The sequence below is a fragment of the Pyrus communis genome, chromosome 7 (assembly GCF_963583255.1).
Source record: "Pyrus communis chromosome 7, drPyrComm1.1, whole genome shotgun sequence".
Classification (NCBI taxonomy): Eukaryota; Viridiplantae; Streptophyta; class Magnoliopsida; order Rosales; family Rosaceae; genus Pyrus; species Pyrus communis.
The window spans coordinates 2,669,719-2,697,377 of record NC_084809.1 but is presented as its reverse complement, the minus strand read 5'-3'; the positions used below and the strand labels follow the sequence as shown (position 1 = coordinate 2,697,377).

The 27,659-nt window shown below is 39.2% G+C and overlaps 6 protein-coding genes across 6 annotated transcripts; 3 read left to right on the top strand and 3 right to left on the bottom strand.

Moving 5' to 3' along the window:
• The first annotated feature begins 4,285 nt into the window (after positions 1-4,285).
• LOC137740388 (pentatricopeptide repeat-containing protein At5g50390, chloroplastic-like) lies at positions 4,286-6,870 on the top strand. Its single transcript, XM_068480264.1, has one exon. It carries the CDS (start codon positions 4,520-4,522, stop codon positions 6,644-6,646), a length of 2,127 nt encoding a protein of 708 aa, XP_068336365.1. The 5' UTR covers positions 4,286-4,519; the 3' UTR covers positions 6,647-6,870.
• Positions 6,871-8,259: 1,389 nt separating this feature from the next.
• LOC137739313 (probable E3 ubiquitin-protein ligase RHC2A) lies at positions 8,260-8,814 on the bottom strand. The gene has a single exon (XM_068478866.1). The coding sequence runs from the start codon at positions 8,812-8,814 to the stop codon at positions 8,260-8,262; it is 555 nt and encodes a 184-aa protein (XP_068334967.1).
• Positions 8,815-9,673: 859 nt separating this feature from the next.
• LOC137739766 (defective in cullin neddylation protein AAR3-like) lies at positions 9,674-12,645 on the top strand. Its single transcript, XM_068479470.1, has 9 exons — positions 9,674-9,874; positions 10,562-10,691; positions 10,854-10,905; positions 11,019-11,094; positions 11,193-11,275; positions 11,540-11,636; positions 11,771-11,816; positions 11,925-12,013; positions 12,089-12,645. Exons 1-9 carry the CDS (start codon positions 9,817-9,819, stop codon positions 12,475-12,477), a joined length of 1,020 nt encoding a protein of 339 aa, XP_068335571.1. The 5' UTR covers positions 9,674-9,816; the 3' UTR covers positions 12,478-12,645.
• Positions 12,646-12,828: 183 nt separating this feature from the next.
• On the bottom strand, positions 12,829-17,607 carry LOC137739765 (granule-bound starch synthase 2, chloroplastic/amyloplastic-like). Its single transcript, XM_068479469.1, has 8 exons — positions 16,831-17,607; positions 16,159-16,705; positions 16,021-16,085; positions 15,735-15,812; positions 15,526-15,636; positions 14,688-14,732; positions 14,421-14,594; positions 12,829-14,001 (listed from the first exon to the last, which is right to left on the bottom strand). The coding sequence occupies exons 1-8, from the start codon at positions 17,185-17,187 to the stop codon at positions 13,045-13,047; spliced, it is 2,334 nt and encodes a 777-aa protein (XP_068335570.1). The 5' UTR covers positions 17,188-17,607; the 3' UTR covers positions 12,829-13,044.
• A 4,357-nt stretch (positions 17,608-21,964) lies between these two features.
• Positions 21,965-22,838, bottom strand: LOC137738834 (protein DMP8-like). The gene has a single exon (XM_068478307.1). It carries the CDS (start codon positions 22,802-22,804, stop codon positions 22,097-22,099), a length of 708 nt encoding a protein of 235 aa, XP_068334408.1. The 5' UTR covers positions 22,805-22,838; the 3' UTR covers positions 21,965-22,096.
• A 1,274-nt stretch (positions 22,839-24,112) lies between these two features.
• On the top strand, positions 24,113-27,139 carry LOC137738703 (ATP-dependent zinc metalloprotease FTSH 6, chloroplastic). The gene is made up of 5 exons (XM_068478177.1): positions 24,113-24,729; positions 25,344-25,884; positions 25,990-26,303; positions 26,419-26,659; positions 26,798-27,139. The coding sequence occupies exons 1-5, from the start codon at positions 24,113-24,115 to the stop codon at positions 27,137-27,139; spliced, it is 2,055 nt and encodes a 684-aa protein (XP_068334278.1).
• The last annotated feature ends 520 nt before the right edge of the window (positions 27,140-27,659 follow it).

Here is a 27,659-nt window from a genome sequence, read left to right as displayed (position 1 = left end):
AGACTAGGAGCAGTGTATTATACTTTAACTGCAGAGGGGCGGCCTCTGATTCTGTGATTTTTCAGTTTTTGTTGAAACTTACAGCTTGCTTGGCCATATAAACTTGTAAAAGCAGGTAACTTTTTCATTCGTATCATGACAGCAATCTGGAAACTGGGCTTGGATGTTCCGGTTCGATGAGTGGAAACTGTCGAGGTAAACTCAATGCGATTCCCCGAAGGAACTAAACATTTGATTTGACTCCGGTTATGATATGCTTTGTCTACTCATGTTTGCAACACACTGTATAATTTACTTGGCTTTGCTTTCATCTGAGTAATTTATTCTGCTTCAGTTTAGCTTTTAAGCTTTATCATAAAGTCAGTGTTGTAGGTTGCCCGTGAAATGTTAGATGCATTCCTAATTCATTTGCAATTGCAAGGCGTGCTCCCTCGTGTAGGTTTCCGATGAATCATGTTTCTCAATACCATTACGCCGTGGGAGTACTAAATTCTTTGATATCTCCTCTTGTGTACAAAAGGAGATTGAGGCTTTCTCATTCTGCTCAAGAGTAACAGAGTTTCAAATTTGAAACTCCTCCCTTGTCATGGCTTAGGTTAGAAAGAAGTAGACGGTGCAACAGTTGATAGGTTTTTTCAGATCAAATACTCCTTGTTTGCTCTACCAGTTCATCTGCACACATGGATGGGTGGCGGTACATGGTTTCCTAGACAAATTCTCGAAGAAATTCACGGTGGACTTTGCATATACGTTTGAGTTTATGTTGTTTGAGTTTAACGTTCACGATATCTGCTTTGGGGGAAGTTTTGACATGGTTTCACCTTACGCTTGCACGAATGTAGAGAGTGCTTGTAGTTAGAGTACTAGTGAACCTTGTTTTGTTTTGAGAAAGATGAAAGGGTACATGTTGGCATAAAGGAGGTTTCCTTTCCTTTGAAGCGTTCATGAAAATGTGGTGGTGTTTCATTTTTCTTTAGTGAAATTCACTTTTGTTTTCTTTTTCTTCCCAAAAATGGTACAATCAATGAACTCTTTTGCATTTGGGATGACACAGTAACGGTATTTCAAATTACAATGCATGATAACTATATTTTAAATTAATGCACAATCAAGCGGGAAAGTTCAGGCGCGTAACATTGTGTGGTTGACTTAGAAAGTGTAATACGTGTCCCATTTTAATCACATAAGTAAAACTCTCTATCGCTAGTAAAGTGTATAGTTAGGAATATTTGTATTTTTTGTACTTGTTGTATTTTTTGTACTTGTCATTATTGCTACACAAAAAAAGGTATTTCAAATCAATCATGTTGTCCTTGATAACGGTATTTTAAATTGCTCGATATTTCAATTTACTATTTATAATAATGGTATTGCAAATTAATCATACACATTCACATAAGTATTTGTATTTTTTGTACTTGTCGTTATTGCTACACAGAAAACTGTATTTCAAATCAATCATGTTGTTCTTGATAATGGTATTTTAAACCGTTTGGTATTTCAAATTATTATTTATTTAATCATGCACAATCACATAAATAAAAATCGTTACCACTAGTAAAGTGCATAGTTAGTAAATATTTATACTGTCACATCCCGGCCCGGATCCCCATCACATCCTGAGCTCGACTTCAATTTACTATTTATAATAACGGTATTGCAAATTAATCATGCACATTCGCATAAATATTTGTATTTTTTGTACTTGTCATTATTGCTACACAGAAAAATGGTATTTCAAATCAATCATGTTGTTCTTGATAATGGTATTTTAAATTGTTTGGTATTTCAAATTATTATTTATGATAACGGTATTGTAAATTAATCATGCACAATCACATAAATAAAACTCGTTACCACTAGTAAAGTGCATAGTTAGTAAATATTTATACTGTCACATCCCGCCCCGGGCTCCCACCACATCACGGGCTCGACTCCACCGTATCACGATATTGTCTGCTTTGGGCCTTAGCCACACCCTGACGGTTTTGTTGCTGAGAACTCACACGAAAACTTCCCAGTAGGTCACCCATCTTGGGAATGCTCTCACCCGAAATTGCTTAACTTCGGAGTTCCGATGAACTCCGAAGCCAATGAGCTCCTAAAAGACCTTATACTAGGTAGAGATGGGAATATACATATAAGGCTCACAGGATCCTCACATATGAGGGATATGTGATCTTACAATCCACCCCTCTTAGGGCCCCGACATCCTTGTCGGCACACTTTCGGCCAGGGATTGGCTCTGATACCAAATTGTCACATCCCGGCCCGGGCCCCCACCACATCCCGGGCTCGAATCCACTGTAGCACGATATTGTCCGCTTTAGACCCCATCCACGCCCTCACGGTTTTGTTTATGGGAGCTCACATGAGAACTTCCTGGTGGGTCACCCTTTTGGGAATGCTCTCGCCCGAACTCGCTTAATTTCGGAGTTCCGATGAACTCCGAAGCCAATGAGCTCCTAAAAAGCCTTGTGTTAGGTAGAGATGAGAATATACATATAAGGCTTACAGGATCCTCACCCCTGGACGATGTGTGTGTGTGTATATATATATATATGTTACAATACTATGGTATGGTTGAGTTTTAGATTACATTATGGTATATCTATATGCATATTATTGGCATATAATTACTATGAATGCTTTGAAGTACTAAGTTGAACTACGAATGGCTTGATCCCGTTTGAGGGTACGTAGGCAGTCTAACAAGACAGTTAGATGGAGTCATAAAACAATCCAAATTTAAAAATTGTTACATCCCAGACTCGACCTCACTGTAGCACGATATTGTCCACTTTGGGCACTGGCCACGCCCTCATGGTTTTGTTTCTGGAAACTCACACGAGAACTTTCCACTGGGTCACCCATCTTGGGAATGCTCTTGTCCGAACTTGCTTAACTTCGGAGTTCCGATGAACTCCGAAGCCAATGAGCTCCCAAAAGGCCTCGTGCTAGGTAGAGATGAGAATATACATATAAGGCTTACATGATCCTTACCCTTGGGCGATGTGGGATCTTACAATCCACCCCCCTTAGAGGCTCGACATCCTCATCGGCACACTTCTGGCTAGGGATTGGCTATGATACCAAATTATCACATCCCTGCCTAGGCCCCCACCACATCCCGGGCTCGACTCCACCGTAACACGATATTGTCCACTTTGGGCCCCCGCCACGCCCTCACGATTTTGTTTTTGGGAACTCACACGAGAATTTCCTAGTGGGTCCCCCATCTTGGGAATGCTCTAGCCCGAACTCGCTTAACTTCAGAGTTATGAGCTCCCAAAAGGCCTCGTGCTAGGTAGAGATGAGAATATACATATAAAGCTTACAGAATCCTCACCCCTGGACGATGTGGGATCTTACATATACGATTGATGTGCCAACGTATTTATTTAAATGGAATTGTTTGTATTTTATGCATATGTAAATTTTTTTATACGAGCAATATCAAAGTTGATAAACTTCAAACACTAGACTTTGTGTGCATGCTTTTCCATTTTGAGTACTTACAAACACTGAACGCTCACATATATTTAACAATTTGATTTGATCTAACGATTTACATTGAATGATCGAGAATCGTTGGCAATCAAGAAAAATCGATACTCCCTTTAAGATACAAGTCTATTTTTCACAATTAGAAAATAAAATTTGTATCCCTCTCAGTTAGATTCTTGAATTTAACAAATAAATAAAATTTACATAAAAACAAAATAGACGCTACAGAGTACGAAAATTACTTCTCTTATTGATTTATACAAAAAAAAAAAAAAATATTGGTTGGATCCTAACCAATACTCAATTGTCCAAGTCTTTAGTATCGATTTGACCGCTAAAAACGCACCGTTTTCGTTTACTTTCTAGTTTCCATTTTCAAAGCCCGCACATAAAGACTTTTTAGGCAAAATGATTATTGAGATTTACTTAACTCTTCATTTGGTCTCTGAAATTTAAAATCAATAAAAGTTGTTCTTGAGATAGTCCATCATAAATTATTTTGATCTTTCAGTGAAAAATTATGTTAGGATCAAAGTGACAAAATTACTCTCAATATAATAAACAATAAGTTAAAATGATTTGACAAAAATTAAGGATATTTTTGTTATTTTATAGAAAATTTTCATAGAATGATAAGAATGACTGATTGTGAACAAACTGAAAAATTAATTATATCGATTTCAAATCTTAAAGATAAAAATAAGTTGTTATGGAAATCTCCTACACAATTTTGACTAAAAAGCCGCAAGTTTTCGGTTGGAAGGTGAGCAACTTCGAACTACCCGCATCTGACTCTTCCCCGCGGAATTCCCAATGCTGATCCTCTCTCCTACACCACTGAACCCTCCGTCCCCATCACTCTCCTTTCCACCATAAACGGCGCCGTTCCTCTCTTACCGACCGCAACGTCGTCGTTTCGCTGAACGGAGACTCCGGAGTCCCGTTTCAAAGGTACCCTCTTTCTTCATCAGCTCCATTTCTGATTCACTGAGTTAGCTCCATTTTTTAAATCATGGAGATCCCGGTGTTGCGGTATCAAAACTTGGCGTTGGATCAGATCCAGAGCGGATCCAGCTTCCATTTTTCGTTCTCGGATCCTAAGTTCTTCAGGCGGAGATCGTTATCTCTGTTTTATGGGTACTGTTTCCAGTTCAATCGACGAAAATGGAGGAACTCATTGTTATTGCCGCATATCAGGTGTTCCTCAGTGGAGCAGGAGCTGAAGCCGCGCCCGAAGCCCGTGCCGTCGAAAATAGAGGTGGATGAGCCCAAGGGAGCGCCTTTGGAAGATACCCAGATCGTTAAACGCAATACTGGGCTGTGTAGTCAAATCGAGAAGCTGGTTTTGTGTAATCGGTACCGAGAAGCACTTGAATTGTTTGAGATTTTGGAGTTTGAAGGCGGGTATGAATTGGCGGGTAGTACATACGACGCGTTGGTGAGTGCTTGTATTAGTTTGAAATCGATTAGGGGGGTTAAGAGGGTTTCTAATTACATGATTAATAATGGGTTTGAGTTGGATCAGTATATGAGGAACAGGGTGCTGCTTATGCATGTGAAATGTGGGATGATGATTGATGCACGTAGGCTTTTCGATGAAATGCCTGAGAGAAACCAGGTTTCTTGGAACACGATAATCGGGGGCCTTGTGGATTCGGGGAATTTCAGGGAGGCCTTCCAGTTGTTCCTAATTATGTGGCAGGAGTTCTCTGATGCTGGGTCACGGACTTTTGCCACCTTGATTCGGGCGTCGGCTGGGTTGGGACTCATTTTTGCTGGAAAGCAGTTTCATTCCTGTTGTTTGAAGATGGGGCTAGGTGCTGATATATTCGTGTCTTGTGCGTTGATCGATATGTACAGCAAGTGTGGGAGTATCGAAGATGCTCAGTGGGTTTTTGATGAGATGCCACGGAAGACGACAGTAGGATGGAATACTATCATTGCAGGTTACGCACTTCATGGTTACAGTGAGGAAGCTCTGAGTATGTACTATGACATGCGTGATTCTGGTGTTAAGATGGACCATTTCACATTTTCCATGATCATAAGAATCTGTGCAAGGTTGGCTTCACCGGAACATGCTAAGCAAGCTCATGCAGGTCTAGTTCGTCATGGTTTTGGGTTAGATATAGTGGCCAACACGTCACTCGTTGACTTCTATAGCAAATGGGGAAAAATAGAAGACGCCCGTCATGTTTTTGACCAGATGCCTCTCAAGAATGTAATATCTTGGAATGCTTTAATTGCTGGGTATGGTAACCATGGCCGGGGCGATGAGGCTGTTGAGATGTTTGAGAAGATGCTTCAGGAAGGAATGGTACCTAACCATGTTACATTTCTTGCTGTATTGTCTGCTTGCAGTCATTCTGGTTTATCAGAACGTGGATGGGAGATTTTTGAATCCATGAGCAGGGATCACAAGATCAAGCCCCGGGCGATGCATATTGCTTGTATGATTGAATTGCTAGGTCGAGAGGGGCTTTTGGATGAAGCTTATGCACTAATAATAGACGCTCCCTTTGATCCTACGGCAAATATGTGGGCTGCACTGCTAACAGCTTGTCGAGTCCATCAGAACTTAGAGCTCGGAAAATTTGCTGCAGAAAAACTTTATGGGATGGAACCTGATAAGCTAAGTAATTATATTGTGCTCTTAAATATATACAACAGTTCTGGGAAGTTGAGGGAGGCTGCTGGTGTCGTTCAGACTCTAAGACGGAAAGGTTTGAGAATGCTTCCAGCATGCACTTGGATCGAAATTAAAAAGCAGGTGCATATTTTTCGTTCTGGAGATAAAAGCCACGCCAAAACAAGAGAGATCTACCAGAAAGTGGATGACTTGATAAGCAAGATTACAGAACACGGTTACACCCCTGAGGAGAAGTATCTACTTCCTGATGTCGATGAACATGAGCAGACGTCGTTTTACCACAGCGAGAAACTGGCCATCGCTTATGGTCTGATCAATACTTCGGATGGGACACCACTGCAGATTGTGCAGAGTCACCGCATTTGCGGAGACTGCCATTCTGCAGTTAAGTTAATTGCGAGGGTTACGGGAAGGGAAATCGTAGTGAGGGACGCCAGCAGATTCCACCATTTCATTGATGGGAGTTGCTCTTGTGGAAATTACTGGTGATGGCAGAGTTATTTACGTACTCCCCCGTCTCTTGATTTCCTATTTAATTTATTTAGTTGTACGGCTGCAAAAAAGGGAAGGAGTGTAGGAGAGAAAAAAGGGAATGCGAAAATCACTCCACTCAAACCGTTGTAGGAGTTCTCTCAGCCTTAGGGGTAATACTATTTGTTGTAAACATAGATTAAAGGCCAATGAATAAAATCAAGATCTTTTTTTCTTGTTCATATTGCTTGCAAAAATTGTTGCCTAGTCTTTTGAGTCGATTATTTTTTATTCAATTTTTTTCAAAAGAAAAAATGTATTTATGAATTAAATCAACGTAGATTTGGAGCAAAACCGGACGCAGTGATGTTTTAGAATTTATATGGCCGACCTCATTTAGTGGGACAAAGCTTTTTTTTTGTTGTTTGAATTAAATAAATGTATTAACAAACATATAAAATAAAAGGACTACACCAAGCTAACAAGAATTTCCGCTTTGCGAGAGTCGAGGAAGGAACGTTTATTGTACGCAGCCTTACCTTTTCTTTGCAAAGTGACAGTTTCCACGACTCGAACCTGTGATCCTTTGTTCACAAAAAAACAACCTTTTTGTTGCGTCAAGTCTCGCTCTCAAAAAATACAAACTAATTAAAGTAAAATGTCAATAGGAAGCTAGATATGATGAATAAGAAAAAGTTGACATAAAACAGTAACATCTTCAAAGACTATCAAAGTGCCATAGTTGAGCCATATTGGTGATCATATTCACCCACACGTTGATCTCATCGTTTTCTTCCGTCATTGCCGGCACGTCAGGCTTAACATTGATCCTGCAGAGCTGCACGGCAGGCTTAACATTGATCCCGCAAAGCGGACATATATCGCGCTTGGCAAGCCAGGTTTGAATACAAGCCGAGTGAAACTTATGCTTACAAGGCAATGTTACCTCCTTATCGGCTTCTTCACAGTTCAAGCCTTCCAAGCAAATACTGCAGCACCGCCACTCGTCTGACAGAAAAGACTTCGTCATCCATGCTTCCTCCATGAATGATCCTATCGATGCCGCCACCGCTACAGAAGCGTTGCTGGATTCTTGGGACATCGTTGTTGTCTTCGAGTAATAATCTTCTGAATTGCTAGACGCTGTGATTAATTTGCTTGCTTACTTGTTGAGGTTGCAGAGGAATACAAATATATTAAGGGGCGCTAGAGGGATACTCTAGGGTCGAGCCTGTCATAGAAGGCATGCTATTTCCTGCTTCGTGAAGGACGAGTCCAACTCCCAAACTCTGTAGGAAAATAGTGAAGAGATTTTCTTTCTTGCTTTCTTTGGTTCTTTTGCGAAGGGGTCCAGAAGATGGAATTCTTCCAACGCTCAAAACTTATTGAAACAAGCACAAAGTTTATTTGAGAAATCCCTCGACTGACGGGGTTTATACCTATTAATATGTAATATATATTCGTACGAGAAGAAGAATAAAAAGAGATTAATGTCATATATATTACTCATATATATAAGAACAAACAATTATCTAATACCTATTTTAAACTAATAACACAACAATTTTCAATAAAAAAAACGACACTATATTATTATTATTCTTCCATGAGTCCCTAGCACTCACTGAACCCTAATCAACCATTTCAATCGAATCCACCACGGTGGTTTGATGTCCTTGCCCTTGTGCGGCCGCCTCCGCCCTCGTAGGCATCGAAAACCGGCAAAGCGGGCAGGAAGGACGCCTCTCGAGCCAGCTAACAATGCAAACCGGATGAAACCTATGGTTACATGGCATCTCCTTGGCTTCCTCCCCAACCTCCAACTCCTTCAAACAGATACTGCACTCCGCCATTGTTTCCTCCGTCACCGTCACCTTCGGCAAGGCTTCTATCGACTCCTGGGTGGCCCCAGCCAAGGCCGTCACCAATGCCAGGCCCGCCACGGCCGCAAAGGCAGCGGCAGGCGGGGGATTTGGATAAAAGTAAGAGTCGAGGAAACTGTACGTTTGGGATGCTGCTTCGACTTCTGCCATCGCTGGGGTAGCTGGTAGGGCTAGTACTACGGACGTATCGTCGGAGTCGGAGTCGACGTCGTGTGCGTGTAGTGTGGAGGACGTTGTCGGTTGAGTAGTAGTATTCGGTGGTTGATCGGAGGGAGAGCCGGCAGATTGCGATTGGGAAGACATTGTTCGTGTCGTCTTGAAGCTTCAAGAATTAGAGAGATCGATCTCGTTTTGCTTAACAAAAAGACCGAGATTTAGGGATTTAGATTTATAATATAAAGGCTGCCGTACAAATTAAACCTAATTCTTCAAGAACTAGGGCAAGCTTCCCAAACCCTAGAGAAAGTAGCTTATCTTGGTCATGTTCTTATAAGGTTACAATTTCCCTATTTTTTAAAAACAAATTTTGAAAAAAATATAAGGAAAGAAGGCTACGAAGCTAACATTTAAAAATTTATGTATTTGAATTTAAATCAAGATTACTAAAAATATCTAAAAACTAAAGGCGTTAATAATTAATAATAATCAATTCAAACTCACATTGTTAGAGCAAATTAGTTACGATTGGGTGATGTCCACTTTACGCCTAAGTTCGAATTCCTCTTCTCATATGAATTTAGTTAAATTATTCAATACTTTGCAAAATAAATCCTTGTTTGATTGTTTACAATTAAAGAAAAAAACAAGTTTTATGATTCATGCGTAGAAGAATCATTCTTAAGCACTTTTGATTCAAGCGTTATTCAACTTATTCTAATCTAAATTCTACATCGATGAGTTGAACTTAAGTGCAAAAGAGAAACACACTAATATAACCAACTTGAATACGCCAACCGAATTTTCACACTCCCCTTTCGACTTCTATACTCTTTTATTTCTTTATTTTTTCTAGCTTTCGAATTGAGCCATAAATTTCCCATGCCCACAAATATAAATCCCGCCCAACGGACTGGGCTGAGACTGGTAGACCTGAAATACCCGACCCACACTCAACATTAAAGATCCGGTTCACAACATCCTCTCTCTCCCCCTTGCCCTGTCTCGCTCAGGCTGACACATCAACTCACCCAACCGGAAGAGGAGAGAAAAACCAGAGAAGAAAGAGAAAGAGCGTCGGTAGCTTGTGGTGGACGCCAGAGCAACACACCTCCTCCTTCCTGAAAACCCTAAGCTCCCCGGAGCTTGATGGATCCGTCCGGGTCCACTCGATTCAACATCTTTGAGATTTATCGCCGATTCTGCGGTAATTATTTTACTCCGCCTTTTTTTTTTTTTTTGAATTTCTCCGATTGTCGTTTCGCTAATTATATTCTCCCAATTCGTAATAAGCTTTAATTCTTTCTCTCATGGTTGTTCATTGGCTTTGAAATTTGAATTTCTGGTATTTTTGGGGTAGAAAGCTGTTGATTTGTTGAACCTTTAACTTCTTTCTAATGGGGTTTTGAAAGTTTTCAATTCGGTGCGAGAAAATTTGAAAATAAATACCTTACTTTTGTGGGATTTTCCTTACTAAAGTTGGGTTGTAAATTATTTTCTGTTTGGTTGCCGAGAAAGTATGGAGAAGACATGCAGTGAGCTGATTTAATACGTGAAATTTACTTGTTTGAGGTTCCATTGTGTGAAATACTGCAGGTTTGTGATTGTTCTGGTGCAAAGGTTGTATCTTTCTTGCTAACTAACTGCATTTACTTGTGAACTACTGAAAGAGTTTTAAATTATCGTTAACTATCTTAGGAAATAAAGCAAATGCATTTCTGGTCTCAAGTAGCTTCCGTTTCGTGGGTATTTTCTGAAATTGCTGTTTTCGATTTTATGAGATATGGAGTTATTTTAGTCTCCAGTTCTGTGTAAAGTATAACCGGTCATTGTGTAAGTTTCAATTTTTTTTATTGATAAGTCTAGAGTACGAATTCTGACTGTTAAATTGCAGATATCAGGACAGGAAATGGATACGGTCACGGTGAAGGATACATAGAAAACGATGATTCACAGATGGCTAAATATTCAAGGAAGGCATTAACTCAGCTCTTATATCTGGTGGAATCAAAACTGCACGCTAGGTATATATCTTTATATGGAAGCTAGAGTTATGGGACAACACATAATTTGGAGTGCCCTTAGGATGAGGTCATCCTGCATCATGCTATAATTTTAGCCTGTAAGCAATTTGTTTCCCCTTTTCTTTATCAGTTTATTGAGTAGGAGACTGTCCGCTTTGACAGGATATCAATTTTTGATGAAGTTTTCAAGCTAATGTCGCGGTTGGATTCGATGGTAAGATTTATTTGTTGAAGTTTTTAAAGTAAGATTCTTGTAACTAATGTGTGATGTTTGGTTCCACTTTGACTCAGTGAGTTCCTAACAAAAGAAATAACCTCCATATGCAGGTAGACTTTTCTGAATTCTCACGTTTCTATGATTTTGTCTACTTCATGTGCCGTGAAAACGGTCAGAAGAATATCAGTAAGCATCTTATTTTATTCAATCCACGATAGTTCTTAACCTTTTTTGTTCATTCCCTGCAATGTAACACCCTCCTTTGCCTCTTGATTCATTTGCAGCTGTAAATAAGGCTGTTAATGCATGGAGATTAGTCCTAGCTGGGAGGTTTCGGTTGCTGAATCAATGGTGTGATTTTGTTGAGGTAAGATTACCCCAACTCAGTGCTTGCTAGTGTGTAGAACTAATGTTTGTTTTGCTAATGGTGACCATGATTAGAAGTCTAGAACCAAGAATTCATTGTTATATGTCATGGAGTTGGTTGTCATATAAAGTTATATATAGACCAAAGCGGAAGTGTCAACACTTCTGCACGTAAGTGCAAAATTATGAGAATGTATTTTTTTTAGTTCATTTGCATAAAGTGTTTCTGTATTTCAAGGCAACTAATATTTGGTATTCCTCTTAGAAAAATCAGCGGCATAACATCTCTGAAGATACCTGGCGGCAAGTTTTAGCTTTTAGCCGCTGTGTGCACGAAAATCTGGAAGGGTATGATCCTGAAGGTATATATCATCAGTTTTGTGTTGATGCTTACTCCCTTCTATCTAAGCACGTAACGATAAGTTCAAATTGCCCTTTGAGTCCATCAGATATGAGACTCCTATCTGAATGATCATTGCTTTAATCATTTTTGCAGGAGCTTGGCCTGTTTTAATAGATGACTTTGTTGAACATATGTACAGGTTTGATCTCTATACCCTCGTAATGATAGCTCATAAAATGGGAGGCTGTAAATACTCATAATGATAGGTCTACGTAAATGTATAATTGAACAGACTTTTTTCGTGCAGGGTTTCCGGATCTAACAATAACTCTAGCTTCAACTGTAACTGTGGTGATGCAGAATCGTGGTCATGTACATATGATGAACCTCTTCCTGGTATGTCACTGTACTTCCAAGCGCGGTCCCAGTATTCACTACCTTAACTAATGCCAGACTTGTATTGTGGTGCAGGCTTGAAGATTTTACCTGGTTTGAAACGGAAGTTACCTGGGGAGGACCTTCACATGGAAGAAGTGGTGCCCTCGCCCGCCCTCTTCCCACAGTGTACAGACTGGAATCATGCATTAAGCACTAAGAAACGTCGGTCAATGTCGTACATACCAGCAAACTGGGAGGATAGTACACCAGGAAATACTGTGGATGATTCCATGGAAACCATAAGACATAGCAGTCCAGTGAATTCTTCCAAATCTCCATGCGCGGTTGAAGGTTGTCTGTTGAAGGGCTTTGCAGGACTGCTTTCTACGCGTTCCTGTCTGCAATTTGATCGGGACAGGGGAGTTTCATTTTCACAGAGTCACAAGTATCGAAAGCGTCTTTTACGAGGAGATGCAGTTTAATGTAGTTGGATGCTTCCGAATGCAATTAGAGTTGTTTACTTGTGATGTAGTCTTCTTATTGATTTGTTGGTTGAGTGTCAATAATAGTCTTCTATTCGGATTTGACAAAATTAATAAATTTAATTTGTATTCCTAAGTTTAATCATCATCAATGGTTGATCAGATAAATGGCCGAGGCTACGCAAGGCGAAGCTTTTGTAGACCTAGGCGTAGCCAAGTTCGCTAAAGACAAAGTACTTATGTCGGCAACCCAAAGTTTGAAACCTTTTCTCGCAGTTTAGATTAGATTAGAAGACGCTTTTCAATGGCCAAAATAAGCATTACTGATTAAAAACACGAGAAACAGCTATCATTCTTTTCACTTTCGCGTGCCGGACAGAGTACGAGCAACTGTGTGATTTATTAGAAGGAAGCAAAAAAAAAAAAAAAAAAAAAAAAAAAAAAAAAGAAGGGAGGAGTCTGAACAATATTTACACAGTAACAACTACCGTAGTTACTTCCCTAACAGAACCGTGGTGGATCGATAAAGTACTTAGGCAGAACTTGTGGCCGTCAGGCAGCAAAAGCTCACCATTGGTACTTTGCAGCCACAAGAACCTCCTCATAGTTCTGAGCAGCTTGGTCCCAGCTCAGGTCTTGCATCATCCCTCGTCTCTGGATTCCTTCCCAGCTCTGCTTGTAGTCTCGATACGTAAAGAAGCAGTTCCCTAATGCGTGGATTAGCTTACCAACCTCAGCGCTGTCAAATGTCCACCCAAGTCCTGACTCCTCATACGGATTGAAAGGATGCACGGTATCTCTTAGTCCACCAACAGCATGAACAACTGGAATTGTCCCATAGTTCATAGCATATAGTTGGTTCAGTCCACACGGCTCAAATCTTGATGGCATGAGCAAAATGTCTGCACCGGCAGTTATCCTGTGAGCCGTTTGTACAGAAAACCCAACCCATCCCCTGACCTTGTCTCGGTGTTGATGTTCAAATGCCCTTAGCATCTCTTCCAGGTCAGGTCTGCCAGAGCCTAACATGATTAGTTGCACATCCTGACCCATCATCCAAGGAATTGCCTCTGCTATGAGATCGACACCCTTCTGGTGATCCAGCCTCCCAATGAAACCAATTACCGGGATATCCTCACGGACTGGTAAACCCAGCTCCTTCTGTAAGGCTGCCTTACACTGAGCCTTGCCAGTCTGAAGTGTTTCCAGGGAGTAGTTCGTGTAACCATCTGATTTCAAGAAAACATCATACTGTGGATTCCATTCTTCCGTGTCAATTCCATTAACAATGCCTCTGAATTTCCAGTCATTCTCATTTATGATCCTGTGCAATCCCCAACCACCGTCAACCGTTTTAAGCTCCCACGCATATCCATGACTCACAGTAACCACACGGTCTGCTGTCTTTAGACCAGCTGCAAAGATATTGAAGTGCTCGCCTCCAATAGGGTCATACATTTTGAAAAGGTCCAGGTAGTGTCCCGGAAGATCAACGAAGGAGAAATCAGCTACTGGCCCCCGACCCTGGATAAACTTAACAAGTATAATCCATGCAAAGAATTCTTTATACTACGATGACATTCAAAACCTTTGAAACAACTTATGGTGTTTTGTACTTACTTGATAGCCAGAATATTGCAGTTAACAATTGAATGATAAAGACGTGATTTTGCTCATCTTTACAATTTATACATTTTGGGCGGTTTATGTTTTCACATTTAAATATAAGAATGGAATGACTCGATCTAATTTGTGTGCAATCCACCAAAGCACGTTTTAATCCGCTATTTCTACATAAACCAGTAAAACTCAGCAACCTACTAGTATAGAAACCATCAGCTTATTTTCTAACCTACAATGCAAATTTAGCTTGAGTTTCCATCAGACAATAAAATGACTTGAAAATAAGTTTCAGTTAAATGACCTTTATCAAAGGAACAAACCTGGTGAGCTATGTTATGGATAACAAGGATGGATCTTGTATATATCATTAAACCATTGTCTCGATAATACGCCTTCAAATACACCGGCAACAATGCAGTATGCCAATCATTTGCAATGAAAGCCAAGTTTCCATCACCATAGCAAACACCGCCACAGGGGACAAGCCAAGGGACCTGCAACCAGTTTTTTTTTATTACGTCTTAGCAGATAAAATGGAAAAGAGCATTTGCTAATTTGACTCTACGCAAAGAGGTGAGGTGGTGTACTTCAACTGCCGCCTTGCAAAATAACACCATGCGTTTTAAAATATCCTGCACCATGAAACCAAAGAAAAGTAACTCAATTTGCATTAAAATGGCATGCAAAACAACAGTGATCCATAATGCAAAAGGAGTTTATAATTTTAAATCGATGATACCCAAAATCAACAATGTAATCAGCAAGTATCACAGAAGGAGCACCATCAAGGTTGAGAAGCCGCTTAGGCTCAATTTATTTATTTGGTTATCTGTGAAGCCGCTGCTGCCTATCTTGTAAATTTTCATGCACAAAGTTATCTAGTTTTAGTTACTTTCTCATTTCTAATCACAAATAGATTAAGATTTGAGTGTGTATGAGCAAGTCCTAATCAATTCTAACCATAGGGACTCAACGTGAAAACGGAATGCCGGTTGTCAACTACTTGACGCCCTCCCTCTCCTCCTCTAACTGATTCTTGAAAAATATATTTTAAGAAATAAATACTGAGCTGCACCAGGCTAGACGAGGCCTAATTTAAAATCCGAAACCCAACCTAAACTTTGTTTTCACTTAAGAAACTAAGCCCATCCAAGTCCCATCAAGACAAACTTAATAATAAACAAATAGCAAACAGATCTTTGTTAACAAGGGGTACAAATGACATAGCTGACAGATTTTTTCAGGAGAAAAAGGTGTCACTAAGTCAGAGCCATTCTTTTAATTGGTAGTGGTTCTTCAACGCTAGTCTCTAATGATAAATCTGCTGCATAGCATAGCAAAAGTAATCTAATAAATCTAATAAGACGAACATTGTTTATCCCTCTCGAGAAGCAATTGAAGCTAAAATGAGAACAAATATCTTACCTCACGCTTTCCTCCATATATATTGTGCTCCATGTGACGGAACACAGCAGATTCAATGAAGACACAATCTACACCATCAATATACGCATGGAAATATGCTACTTCCATATACTGCAAAGTAAGTTATTTTTAGATAACGGGCAGTTAAAATGTATCTAATTCGGAACTTAGAATATTAGTAACAATCAAATGCTGCAGATGCTGCACACCTGGCCATCAACTTTATATGCTTTCCGAACTCCTGAATCTTGGGGTTCTGCATAATCACCATAGCGAGGTGCCACAACCTATGAGAGAGAGAGAGAGAGTATGGGTTTAGCAGTCATAGAATTGTAAATCAAATGGGAGGTCTATAAAACATGCATGCTGGAAATGTCAGTTTGACTTGATCCCCATGCCTAACATTTCATTATATTCCCAGCTCATTGTCCATGAAATTACTGAACAACAAAACTTGGGAAAGAAGTTTCATATTATAAAAGATAAAAGCATTACCATGACCCTGTGTCCACGCCGAGCCAAAGCCTTTGGTAAAGCCCCAGCAACATCTCCAAGCCCACCTAAAAGAATTCTTCATTTTCAGTCTTTATAAAGGACATTGACATCTCGCATTCTGGGCTTACGAAACATTACCTGTTTTCGACCATGGAGCACATTCTGCAGCTACCAATATGACGTTCATGACATTAGGCCCAGCCAAAGGAGGGAGCTTTACGTCCTCACTCGAAAAACCAGTTGCCCCATCATTGACCTCCTCTTCACTTGGTTCTTTCAGATCAACAAGCTCCTCATCTTTTAGCATAGACGACTCAGGGTTAGTAAGAAAAGATGGCAAACCATCAGACCACTCTGTCTTGGAACTATCCTTACTCACATGGTTACTGGACTCTAGTTCACTGGGAGACTGATCAAACGGTAAAGCATCTCCATGATCCTTTTCTATTTCATCAAGCCCTCCACTAAGAGCAGAAGGCACAGTTTCAAAATCCTTTTCTTCAGTTGAATGCTCATAGCTGCTCGAAACAATGCTGCCAATTTGGTCAACACTTTTATCAACACCACTTGAAGAACTTTCCGCATTCAAAAACGATTCATTCCCTTGTTCAAAAGAAGCTTCGTCTTCTTCTTGGCTGATATCACTACTTTGTATAGAAGATACCAATTTCCTTCTTTCAGAAATCTGCAAAACCCAAATTTGCTAATTCTAATTTCAACTCTCCTTAATTACTAAAAACACAAAAGATGCAATCTTTTGGCCTAAAATTATTTACTTTCATTACAAAGGAGAGTATTTTCTGAAATTACCTGTTGTAGTAGTTCTTTTTGCACAGCAAGAACCTTCTTGCTCTTTTCAATGGTGGCCTGAAGCGCGTCCTCCGGCTCGCCCGCGTCCTCACCTTCCGCCGAGCTCTTTCGGATCGCTCTCAGCGGCTTAATCCTCCAAAGTTTCCCTCTTGTGCACCAATTAATCCGTACTCTGCACATTCGCGCAGGTCCTGCAGACCCATTTGCAGAAGCATTGATCCCACTAACTTCAATGGAGCTTCTGGGCCGATTCGTGAAGAATGGGAATCTGAGCCGGGGATTAGTACTGCTGTGAACGAGCACAGAGTTGTCAGTCTTGGTCCCTACGATAAAATGCAGAGACCCAATGGAAGCCATGAGACAATGTGTTCGATGAAATGCCTCGGCGAACTAGCAGGAGCTCATAGACCGGATACAGCACATTGAGATGATTCGGCTGAAAATAAAGCAAACCCAGTTGAGGAAATTCAATCAGAAACAAACCCAATTGAGGAAATGGTGGATAAACGACGCCGGAGTGAACAATGAGGAGGAATCGGAGGCGAAACTGAAACGGGAGAAAGAGAAACCACGGACACAGACAGAACAAGCAAGAGCACAATCGTTGAGATGGGTCCCACAGAAGAAGGAGAAATGAGGCTCAAATTTGCTGATGAAAATTTGGGGAAGAAAGGAGCGTCGCCAAGAGTTTTGGATGATAGTGCGACCACAAACACACACTCCGTACTGAACTGTGATTCTTCTGCCAGAGACTCGGGTTCTGTGTGGGCCTGGGCTTCCTCGAGTTATGGTGACGATGTGAAGAAAATTTTTACACACCTACTTGAACTATAATTTTATTTGGAATTGCTTATTTAAAAGTACTTTTGCTCAGAAACACTTTCAACACTTTCGATGAAAGCGCTTCTATTAAACGCACATTAGTTTTTTTAATAAAAATGCAAGTGCACTCTAAAAAAAGTACTTGAAGTACTTTCCGAAAGAAGTATATGACAAGTGCTTCTTTCTGAAAGTGTTTTTGAACCGAGAAGCATTGTTAACACTTTCTACCAAACATGATCAAAAGCGTTTTTAGTGATCTAAAAGCTCTTTTAATTATTTCAATAGTATCTCCAAACAGACCTTATATTTTGTAGATATGTGACAATTTATAGTTGTGACTCCATGTCACATCCCGGCCCGGGGGGACTACTTCCCGGTCCCGCTCCACCACCGTATCACGATATTGTCCGCTTTGGGCCTCGATCATGCCCTCACGGTTTTGTTTTTGGGAACTCACACGAGAACTTCCCAATGGGTCACCCATCCTGGAAATGCTCTCGCGCGCTACTCGCTTAACTTCGGAGTTTCTACGGAACCCGAAGCCAGTGAGCTCCCAAAAAGGCTTCGTGCTAGGTAGGGATGATAATATACATTTAAGGATCACTCCCCTGGGTGATGTGAGAAGTCACACTCCATATTTGTTGTTGTTTTATATTTTCTTTGATATATTGATTTTTTCTTTGTCAAATGATATACTGAATTAATAGCACAACAGAAAACTGTATGAAAAAAAAAATGTGAAAATCACCTCTCTCATTATGATGTTCAACAAATCGATATTCTATTTAAAATTATACCTGTTTAACTGAAAGTATTTTTGAAAAAAATATTTTTAAAATTAATTTTTAGTAAAAATGTAAATTAACTTTAAAAAAATTATTAAAATGCTTCATGAAGCACATAACTCGTACGTATTAAAATAAATATTACTCAAAAAATACTTTCAATCATCAAAAGGCACTTCCCAAACAAAACAGATAACACAAACGATATTCACGTTTTGCTTTCATTTTGTTTTATCTCTAATCTGCAGCCACATTTTTCGCTTTGACTATGACACCATGAAAAGTTGTTTTATCTCTGGTCTGCTGCCACATGTTTCGCACGGACTTTGACACCATGAAAAGTTGTAGTATCATTTTGGTTTTGGGAGATCTGAGGAATCAAGATCATCAAACAGATTTTGGCAGTCTTGGGTGGACGGATGAGAAATTTATTTTAAAAGTATGGTTTTTTATTAGCTTATTTTATTAACTTACTTCATATAAATTAAGAATTTAGATCTCTCTCATTTTGTTGAATAGTTGGATTACTTAATCCGTCAAACTCCAAACTGCAAGATACAAAGAAATTTTGAATTCAAATATGAGGTAGAGCTTTTCGAGAATTAAAAGGTTGATGATTGAAAATTTTCAAATATTTTACAAGATTAACATGTTAGGATAAAGTTTTCATTAAAGGAATTTGTTAGTTTTTTGAATCATGAAATGATAACAACTTTTTTTTATCTATTTCTTTAAATTTAAAAAGCAACTTTCTTCTACTTATTCCAATCTTGAACAATCAAGTTGTTTTGTAATCATTTTCTTTAGAAAGGGATATTTTCTGGATCCCTTCCATCAAATTCATCAAATCCACTAATCGAGGTCTTTGAAATTTGATCCAACGGCTAACAGGGTCCCTCTTTAAAATTTATAATAACTTTAGTCTTTTGATCAAATTTCGAGAATCCGGATTGGTGGATTTGGTGAAAGAGATCCGGAAAGGATCCCTTTCCAATTTCTTTACACCTTTTTGCTTTTTTAAACTTGGAAATGCTTTAGTTAATCATTTTGTGTAGAAAGTTGAAATGAATTGGTCCAACTGGTAGACTTTCTAAGCATGCCATAAAGTAATGTACTGGCCTCTTAATGCTATATGAGATGAGAAGAAATGTTTCTCTTCTAATTTATTTGGTGTCATTATTTGTATCATTTTTTTAAATAAAGATAGGACCTACATGCGTTGATGAGTTTATTTCTATTAAAGATGTGATATAAATAATCATACAAATAAATGGTAAGTGTAGCAGTAAAACAAAAAGTTACACGAGTTTATACACACACGGAACATAAATGATTAAACCGAATCATTCTTGGATAAATCCTATTTTGTTTTGTTGATCTGCCCATTTTATTCAAATCGAAATCATACTTATCATAATCTACTGTAAAATAATTAGTTACTAACGAACCAAACTAAATCGTGACCAACCTTATGTACAATGGACGGGCTAGACCTTTATTTTCCAAGGGTACTTGCTACTACCAACTGCCAAATCCCACTTACGCACTTTGCATAATTTTGCAACAAATGCAAACCAAAGAAGTAAAAATTCATACTTAAAGACAACAAAATGAAAACTTTCATTTCAAAGTTAGGCTTATTTTTGACATTTGCACTCTTCGTGAAATCTCACTTTAGCCTCTTCACTCTATATTAACTTACTTTACCACCTGCATTCTTTTTCTGTGTTCTACTTTACCCCCTACACTATATTGTCTCACTTTAACACTTGCACTCAATGTCTCACTTTACCCTATTGGCCCAATTAAGTTAAAAAGAGCTATTAATTGTACTATTGTGGCATGGACAATTTTGTCTTTTCAACTATGTTAGGAAGACCCATGAGTACAGGAATGTAGGTTAAACTCAAACTAGGGTTTGATTTTTTCAGATTAAGAAAAATAAGAGAGTGATAAAGGTAGAGATTCTCATGACAAAACCCTAAAAACCTTGCAAAAGGATCCGAAAACATTGAAATTGATTCGTGAATATTGAAATTCAACACTCTATTTTTATATTTCAACCTTCTATTCTTATATTTTTGTCTTAATCTAGAGAAATCAAATCCTAGTTTGAGTTTAACCCATCTCCCATTACCCATGAATTCCACTAGCATGTTACATGCCACACAACAAACGTAGTTGAAAAGACTAAATTGTTCATGTCATGTCAACACAATTAACAACTCTTTTTTAACTCAATTGACGGAATAGAGTAAAGTGAGACATTTAGGAATAGTGCAGGTGTTAAAGCTACACAATATAGAGTGTAGAAGATAAAGTGGGACAAAAAAAAAAGGTGCAGGGGGTAAAGTGAGACAATACATAGAGGATAAAGTGAGATTTGATGAATATTACATGTATCATAGCTAAGACTAAGCCTGATTAAAATTAATACATATAGTTCATCCAGATGATTACATGAAATTGAAGTTATACCATTTATTGACTAATTAATCAAAAAGTTATAAGCAGCCTTCACTCCTCAGAGTCTTATTGAGAAAGCAGTAGGATTATACATAATATTGCAAAGTAGAGGTCGGGGTCGGGGTCGGGGCAGTGCCTGTCTGATCGCAACACTCAAAGCAATAAGGCTTTGGTTCATACACACACAAGCAGCATACACATCTCCCGTCACATTCTACAACATATTATTCAACAAACAAAATTAAGTCGATTAACTGTGTATAGTACATAACTAATTAATAATTAAACTACTACTAGGGATTAATTAAACTTGTTAATTACATACCGGCAACGGTGGCCTTGGCGGAGGAATACAGCCTGGTGTCGTTGAGATAGACTGCATATGGACATGGGAGGCTAGAGAGTCGAGTGGTTGCTTGAGCTTTCATGGTCGTACTGACAGTTATTAGCAGTACGATAGCCATGCAAAATACAATTTTATTGAAGCTGGCCATTTTCCAAAAATATTAACAAATTAACAAGAATATAATTGATGGATGGGTTCTATATCTAAAACTAATCCACCTTAATTTGGATGAGAATTGAAACTACATATGTTCGATTGTCCAAATATATACACAAATTTTCAGAAGGTATATTAATGATTATTTCAAATATTGAATCTGGCAATTAGGCAAGATAATGTTACAGCATATGTTATATATATACTGATTAGGCAAATTCTTGATTGCACATGTTATATATGATAATTATTTTGACTGTCTTTTGCAAATAGAAAAGAAGATTCAAGCAATATTAGGAGAGAAGAAATCAAATCATGCACATGACTCAGGTCATTAGATAAATGTATGATTAGTGATTGATCTAACTGTCTTATGGTTTCAGATTTGGGTATTTTTTGCAGGCATGATTTTTTAGGAAGCCTAAAAAATAGACGATTCAGATTGTTGAAATACATCACAAAGCATGCTCTACAAAAACTTGAATAAAAATTGTGTAAAAATGTAACTTTGCAACCTAATATACTATTACTCAGACAAACTCATTGTCAAAGTGAAGCGTAATACAACATATCAATATTAACATATAAAAACAGAAACAACACAACATATTAATACAACTTACAGAAACACAAACATCATTAATTAATACAACAAATCAATTGTATCTTGAATATGCATGCTTCATTATATTCACGCAGCCATGCAGCCAATCCCGTAGCGAGTACTCGGAAACACAAGAAACAAGCCACTGCACACGATCCCCACCATCAACGGGAAACTCTCCATAACTTCATCCATATCCTTCTCGTGCCCCGGAAACAAACAGTCCGTCACGCGCCGGTCCGAAAACGCGATCGCCACAAACACCATGACAGACATAATGGCGTGAACGAAGTCTGACAGCCCCAATTTGTACCTCTCCTCCTTCGGCACCTCCACCCCCAGGCCCGGTTTAAATACCGCTAGTCCTTTCTGCGTCACGAATCCGTAGTACAACTTCCCGTCAGGCCCACGGAAACTGTCCGTGAAGTGGAAGAAGAAGCATGAGAGGGTGCACATGCCAAGGAGCACGAGTGTCATCATAGTGGTGACGCCCGTGCACTCTCCGGTTCTGTAGATAGCGGGGAGCACCATTTCAAAGGTTAAGAGAGTGCCGGTGGGGAGAAAGTTGGCCAGCAATGAGGTCTTAGATAGAGTTTTCTGGACCCCTTTCGCAACGGCACGGCGTTTGCGGCCGTGTAAGTGGTCCGGGTTCAGTCGGAGCAAAGGCAGAGGGTGAGATGAAGAAGAAGGTGGCGGCGGCTTTGGTGGTGACTTGGCGGACTCGTCGTCGTGTGGGTCCCCGTAGACTGCATTGTTGTAGATTTTGATTCCAACTCCATCGCTTTTTTGGTCCATTTTTGCAGTTGTTCTTCTCTTTGGGCAAATTCGATCAATTGGTATTCTGGATATGGATTTAAATTTTGGAACGGTTTTTCAATTACATTTATATAGAGGCTTTGTCACTAGTTTAAATTCAAATTTAGGTAGTTATCAACGGTTATTGGTGAAATGATAACTGATTTGTATAGTTAACTGTTCAAAATCCTTGTTTTTTTTATTTTTTCCCTGAAAAATAATTCAAACAATTTACAAAACATTTTGTTTTTATAGTTACTTATTAGATATATTCTCTTTGGAATCAAAAGCATGGAACACACAAGGGTTATTATAGTCGAGGTATCTGAATTTGATTCCCCATTTCTATAATTGTTTATAGTGAAAAAAAATTGACATGTTACGCATGTATGAACGATTAGATCATTTTAGTATAATCAATATTTAAAATATCTGTATTAGTGAAAATATTGATATGTAAATTTGTAGAAATATCAATATCAATATCAATATATATTGCCTTCGATACCAAAAGATGGAAATTTTCTAAAAAGGTGCTTTGCAAATCCAAATCGTTCTCGGATAGCACCTGCTCCAATAGAAATTTCTCTAATTTAAAATGAAACTTATAAGAAATATCATATAGCAGTTTGTCGATATTTTAACTGATCATTGGAAAATATTGTTGAATTCTAGCAATTTTAGTCAGAATTTAAGAGTTTCTTCAATATGAGTGCAATTTAGACTGCACCATCCCCTTCCATGTCTTTTTTTTCAGATGTTTTTACAGAAATATCGATCATATAGTTGAAATTTCAAACACTGCTTATAACTTGCAAAAAGAATTTTTGTACTTCTGAAACGCCTTAAGAGTATCCTAAAGCACGCTAATATAACATTTCACGCGAACAAGTTACTACACATCTTGATTAATTTGGACCCACGATTATGCATGATTAATTTGGACCCACGATTATGCTGATGCTGATTACCAAATGTACCACTCCATTCCAAGTGTGCGGCTGAGAGATGAGGGTAGGACTTCAAAATTTCATGTCATCTTCATAAATTTTCGAGGTCACCAATTTTTCACTGTGATTACGTATTGATCTTGCACATCAACTTTGTACAGACTTCTCGACGTTTCATGAATCAAACAGAAAACTGGAAGAGACATGACAACTTGGAAGTGCTAGAAACCTCCAATGCCTCCCATATTAAATCACTCTTCCACTCTGTACTTTGCTCAAACGATCGACACACTCCAATCACAAAACAGTCCAGTCCTGCTAGCAAACAGACCCTAATCGAGCAATTTCACCTAAGAACATGTCACCTGCTCTCTCCCTCTCCCTCTCCCTCTCCCTCTATCCACTCTGCAAATCCCAGGACATTTCAAAGGACACCCACCTCACAAAAAACCCTAACAAGCAAAACCCATGTCAGAAAACTCCCTCAAACTTCAAATTTACCAGAAGGTCGCTGTTAAATTCCACGTCACTGGGACTAGCCCTAACAGGAGCTGCAGGATCCCTCTCTGTTTCTAACCCTGCAAAAGCAGAGCCAGAGCCAGAGAGCCCGGCTGCGTCGACTTCGAGCAGAATGTCATACTCCAGGTTCTTGGAATACTTGGACCAAGACGCTGTGAAGAAGGTGGACTTGTTTGAGAACGGCACCGTCGCGATCGCCGAGATTTTTAACCCGGTGTTGGAAAAAGTCCAGAGGGTTAAGATTCAGTTGCCTGGACTGCCACCGGAGCTGCTGAGGAAAATGAGAGAGAAGAACGTAGATTTTGCAGCTCATCCAATGGAGGTTAATTGGTTGCCAGCAGTGCTGGATTTGTTGGGAAATTTTGCTTTTCCTTTGATCCTGCTCGGGACATTGCTGTTGAGGAGTAGTTCTTCAAACGTGCCAGGAGGCCCCAACTTGCCTTTTGGACTTGGAAGGTATAAAATTTACCATCTCATATATGGCATTAGCTAGTTTTAATTTTCAGGAAAAACTTTTGCAATGCACCTTTAAGTAATGAACTTCTTTCGATTTGCTATATCGACTTTTAATTTGTTTTTATCATTTGAATGGACGAAATTAATAGTTTAGAAGGTAAATCGAAACAACGGACTAAGTTTAGGTCACATTGCTAAATACTTGGCATGAATTTTGTACTTCATGTTAAGTCAAGGTGGAAATTCTGTATGAATGACATATGTTCTTTATTAAGGAATGCACAAAAGTTCTCTATTGTATGATACTGTTGAAAAATGTATCAACTCTGTGTTGATAGGTTTCGTTGACAATGATGATATCAACACATTATTGATAACACATCAATAATAAAGAACACACGTCTTTACATTTTTTTTTTTTTTGACTTTTTGTCAATCGATAGAATTGTTAGATTACATGTTAGATTAGAAAGCCGACAGGGTTATAACTCATGTCATGGTGCAAGGGCAACACTCATCTCCATCACTGTAAGTTAGGGTGTTTAATGTTCATGATTTGATTCAACTGAATACTGGACATGATTTACGTACTCTTATATTATATGGACCAACAGGAGCACAGCCAAATTTCAGATGGAGCCCAATACAGGGGTGACATTTGATGATGTGGCCGGAGTCGATGAAGCAAAGCAAGATTTCCAAGAGATTGTTGAATTCCTGAAAACCCCAGAAAAGTTTTCTGCAGTTGGAGCAAGAATTCCCAAAGGGGTTCTTCTCGTGGGGCCGCCGGGGACCGGAAAGACACTGCTGGCCAAGGCCATTGCAGGTGAAGCGGGGGTACCTTTCTTCTCTCTGTCAGGGTCAGAGTTCATTGAGATGTTTGTGGGAGTAGGAGCTTCTAGGGTTAGAGATTTGTTCAACAAGGCGAAGGCGAATTCTCCGTGCCTGGTTTTCATTGACGAGATAGATGCTGTGGGGAGGCAGAGAGGCACAGGAATCGGCGGCGGAAATGATGAGAGGGAGCAAACCCTGAATCAGCTGCTCACTGAAATGGATGGGTTTAGTGGGAACAGTGGAGTGATTGTCATCGCCGCCACAAACCGCCCTGAAATTCTTGATTCTGCTTTGCTTAGGGCTGGCAGATTCGACAGGCAGGTAAGCTAGCTGTTACTTGTGTTCCAAGCTTTCCAACTTTCATAAGTTTTTGAGCTGTGACTGGTATTCGAAAACCGGGTTAATTTTTTCGTGTTTCTCGGGCAGGTTAGCGTTGGATTACCGGATATAAGGGGAAGAGAAGAGATACTAAAGGTTCACAGCAGCAATAAGAGGCTTGATAAGGATGTTTCTCTGAATGTTATTGCCATGAGAACTCCTGGATTTAGTGGTGCAGACCTTGCAAACCTCATGAATGAAGCTGCCATTCTTGCTGGTAGGAGAGGCAAAAATCAGATAACAATGAAGGAAATCGATGACTCGATTGATCGAATTGTGGCGGGGATGGAAGGCACAAAAATGACAGATGGGAAGAGCCAAGTTCTTGTGGCTTACCATGAAGTTGGCCACGCTATTTGTGCGTAAGTTTGCGTTCATTCTTCATTTAGCTGTCGCAGATGTAAGTTAGTTCAGTAATACAACAACTTTTTTCAAGCCTTTTGAACTCAAATGTTATGTATTCTTTGTGAATTGTAGGACACTGACTCCAGGCCATGATCCGGTGCAGAAGGTCTCTTTGATTCCGCGAGGCCAAGCACGCGGTTTGACATGGTTCATACCAGGCGAAGATCCTACTCTTGTTTCTAAGCAACAACTATTTGCTAGAATAGTTGGAGGTCTAGGAGGTAGGGCAGCTGAGGAGGTGATTTTTGGGGAACCAGAAATAACAACTGGTGCAGCAGGAGACTTGCAACAAATCACACAGATAGCAAGACAGGTACATACATAATACTTTAATTAACGAAAGTGCAGAATGAGAAAATGAGAGTGTGAAAATCACTTCCCATTCTTAAATGTCAAGAACTATGTACCAAAAAGTACCTAGAGAAAGTTACAAGTTTGCCATTCTTTGCAGATGGTGACAACGTTTGGGATGTCGGAGATTGGACCCTGGGCGCTGACAGATCCGGCAACACAAAACAGCGATGTCGTGCTAAGGATGCTGGCAAGAAACAGCATGTCTGAGAAGCTGGCGGAGGACATTGATTTGTCAGTGAGACGGATAATTGAAAGTGCATATGAGATGGCTAAGAAGCATGTGCGGAACAACAGGGAGGCCATCGATAAGTTAGTAGAAGTGCTTTTGGAAAAGGAGATTCTCACAGGAGATGAATTCAGAGCAATTCTGTCTGAATTCACAGATACTTCTGTGGCAAAGTTGGATAGGAAATCAGTAAGGGAGATGATTGAAGCCTAGGCATATATCACTATACATGTACAAACGTTTTGCTGTCACATACTTGTAAATAATATAAATCACTTTCTCTTGGATACATTTGTAGACGTGGATGGAGTTACATTAAATATAGCAGAGTGCTCTGTCTATGTATTCGAATTTGAATTTCTCATGCTCCTAACAAATTTTTTTTTAACAAAGGTACTTTCTAAAGAAGTATTTCCAAACAGACACGAGTACTGGCCTAAAATTAACAATTAAGCACCTACTAACATTTTTCAATAAACGTGTGGTTAAGTCAGAGCTTGTTTGGATGTACTTTTAAAATGACTAAAAACGTTTTTGGTGAAAATGTTTTTAAAACCATTATTTGGTAAAGATGCAAGTAAATCCTGAAAAAGTAAAGATGTAAGTAAATCCTGAAAAAGCACGTAAAGTACTTCCTGGAAGAAGCACATAATTGGTGCTTTTTCTAGAAAACACTTTAAGTACTTATGGAACCCAAAAACATTTTCTCTAAAAACATTTTCAATCATTTTAA